The sequence below is a fragment of the Chelmon rostratus genome, chromosome 9, assembly GCF_017976325.1.
Source record: "Chelmon rostratus isolate fCheRos1 chromosome 9, fCheRos1.pri, whole genome shotgun sequence".
Taxonomy (NCBI): Eukaryota; Metazoa; Chordata; class Actinopteri; order Chaetodontiformes; family Chaetodontidae; genus Chelmon; species Chelmon rostratus.
Window position 1 is genome coordinate 29,172,375 of NC_055666.1, and position 3,288 is coordinate 29,175,662.

At 49.8% G+C, this 3,288-nt stretch overlaps 1 protein-coding gene across 1 annotated transcript; it reads left to right on the forward strand.

Annotated features, from left to right (window-relative positions):
* The first annotated feature begins 1,454 nt into the window (after positions 1-1,454).
* Positions 1,455-2,081, forward strand: neurog1 (neurogenin 1). The gene has a single exon (XM_041944711.1). It carries the CDS (start codon positions 1,455-1,457, stop codon positions 2,079-2,081), a length of 627 nt encoding a protein of 208 aa, XP_041800645.1.
* Positions 2,082-3,288: the final 1,207 nt, after the last annotated feature.

Genomic DNA, 3,288 nt, shown 5'->3' on the forward strand with positions numbered 1-3,288 from the left:
CCCCCCTACACGAGAAGGGTTTGACTGTAGCCATCAACCAACCTCTGGACAATTTTCTGTCGAAACAAAAAAAATCTGTTAGAGTTCTGTACATCAGATCTTCCACATCACAGTGGACCCCCGTAACGACCCCCGCCATGTGGTTCTGGTGGAACGCTGTACATTTATTAGCTTCTTCAGACTGAAAAAATAGAATCTGGCTTTGAAAACACAGCATGTTGTTATTAACACCAGATCTTTTGTCAGTGTTGGAGGTCGGACAATGAATTTAGACGTCGCCTCGTCTTTTCTCACTGAAGCGTCTCCAACAGTCAAATGTTGTTTTCTGCTGAACATGAAGGTTTTGTGTCTTCGCAGCAGCAGCCAGTGGAGGTCAGACTTCCAGATAACGTGTTAGTCATGTTAGTCACCACTCAGAGTCTCACTGCAGAGTCAACACCGTTTATTCACACTCAGGTTACTGCTCTTTGTCGGTCTTACTTCTCTTTTCTGGCTCATGAGCTTTTATTGTGAAGAACCGTAACTTTTATTTTGAAAAGTGGTGGAGAGATAAAAGTTCCTTCATATTAGTATTTTCTCACTTGATGATCGAACACGATGATTAAAAAACTCAAAGATTCAATCCCAAAAAAAGTTAAAGGTTTACTTTCATCTTTATTTTCACAGATTTTTACAAAAAAAAGTTTCAGTTTGAAGTTTTTGTTCCGTCGATGTTTCAGGGCTCGACTTGTTGAATGTGACTGAAGTCCTGAAGTTTTCCTCCTGTTGCTGTCCGTCCGTGTCTGTGGTGTTCCAGGACGGATGGAGGGACGGGTCAGCTCTCCGGAGCGTGTCTCCGCCCGGGGGGGGTCTCAATGACTCTTCTTTCTTCCTTCTGTCTCATTTTGATGTTTTTCCGTTTTTTTCCTTTTTTTCCTCCTTTTTTTTATTTTGGCCTTTTCTGCATCACGGGGGGGTCGCAGGTTCGTGCGTGTCGTTCGCGTGGCCGGCCGCTGGCTCTGATTGGCTGGCTGTGATTACCGGCACGCTTCTCTGAGCGGCGCGAACAAACACCGCAGGCGTCATTATGTTAATGAGCAGCTCCCGCGGCACGGGGCAGACCTGCCGCAGCATTCATCCCCCTCATCCTGCACTCTGATGCCAGGGTGGGTGGGGGTTCACAGGGGGGTACCGGAGCAGGGGGCCGGTCATTGTCCGTCCAGGGTATATAAGCGGGCTGAGGCCGGTCGTGTGCCAGGCTCACCGGCTCGCACGAGCTGATCCAGAGCAAAAAGACGCAAAGAGGCGCGTGCCGCTCGTCTGCACCAAAACACCGCGCTCAGAAAACTTCTGCAACTTCTGGTAAGTTTCCTCACCTGTGAGATTCTCTACACCAGACTGCACGCGCCCCGCACATGCTCAGGTCGTAACGCGTTTCTCTCCCCGCAGAACAAACCCGCATCCGAGGCTGGGACATGGACTCCGTCTACTCCGACATCGACAGCAACAGCTGTGACTTCTTCCCTCACACCGACGATGAGGACTCCCGCGGCAGCCTGCGCTCCGCCTCCCCGGACTCCTCTCCGCTCTGCCCGCCGCGCTCTCCGGAGCCCGAGCAGCAGCTGCAGAAGAAGCGGCGCCGCGGCCGCGCCCGGAGCGAAGCCACCGTGCAGGTGGTGAGGAAGAACCGGCGCATGAAGGCCAACGACCGGGAGAGGAACCGCATGCACAACCTGAACGACGCCCTGGACGCGTTGCGCGGCGTCCTGCCGGCCTTCCCGGACGAGACCAAACTCACCAAAATCGAGACTCTGCGCTTTGCGCACAATTACATCTGGGCGCTGTCAGAGACGATCCGCATCGCCGACCTGCAGGCGGGAAAGAGCGGTGACGCTCCTCTGCTGCTGAGCTCCGCGTGCCTCGGTGAGGCCCCGAGCCCCGGCAGCGACGCCTGCTCCTGGAGCTCCAGCCGCTCTTCGTCCTCCTCCTCCCCGTCCTACTGCGCCTCCAGCCCGGGGAGCCCCGCCGCGCCGGAGGACTACAGCTACCTGCAGCAGGACGCTCTGTACGGCTTCCGCAGCTTCGTGCCGGGCATCTACTGACCGACAGGGCGCCGGACGAGAGCCGCAGCCACGCGGACTCACAGACAGATACCGGGACACGGACAGTTTCTGGTGGAATGAGAATCACTGTTTGCCTTAATGAGCTCATTTGTTTCACTCGTGTCTCTGATGACTGATTGTAAATGAGAATAACTTAATTTGTTCTTTACGTAGATGCTTTTTATTTTCTCTGTTGCTCCTCAAACCTTTGCACTTTCCCCCTCCCGCAGTCTGCAGGTCTCAGATCAGATCAGATCTTTTTCTGTCTCCGAGGTGAAAAGTCAATTTTACAATTAGTAGAGTGAGAAAGCAGAAAGGAGAGCGTGGAAATCGAGTTTCAACGCTGTGACAATAGAGTGAATGAAGCTGCTCTCTGTCATTCTGTATTCTGCCCCCACACACACACACACACACACACACAACCCCCCCCCCCCCCCCCCCCCCCCACACACACACAGAACACAACTGCTTGTTGTTTTTTATTTATTTGGTTTTGTCTCATGAAATTTGTATTTTGTACATAAACAGATTTTTATTCTATTTACTTGGAACCAGTTTTCTACTAAATAAAGTTATAACGTTTCTATAAAACTAACGAGGCCTTTTCTCTTCATGAAGATCTTTTGTCTCTTGTTCATTATCGATCATCTGTGGCCTCGATGAGCTTCGGATGTATTAACGGCTTTTCTGTGAATTTAGCTAATATTAATAAGTTAACGGTTCGTTCAGAGCAGCAGCTGGAAAACAAAGTCATGTTAATGAGGAACTCTCTGAAGAACAAATCACATCAATGTTTTGGTTCTGCCACATATATTCAAATACGAAACAGCTAAAAAGATCAATTAATAATCAACACACACATTTAGATGCTTCATTATATTTCAATGAGGGGGGGGCAGACTCATGCTAACTCTGAGGAATGAAAAGAACAAAACAGAAGAGAAAAGACAGAGGGAGAGATGAGAAGGTGAGAAGAAAGGAGGAGAAACAGAAGGAGAGAAGAAAAATTCAAACAAGGACAGAAAAGAAGGAGAGAGCCAGACAGAGAGGAAAAAAGGTAAAAAGGAGACAAAGGATGGAGACAGAGGATGGAGACAAAGGATGGACACAGGATGGAGAGAGTGTAACAGAGCAGGAAAATGATGATAATCCTCCTCCGGCATTAATCTCTAATGGAAGGAACTGCTGCAGGACTGCAGCATTTAAT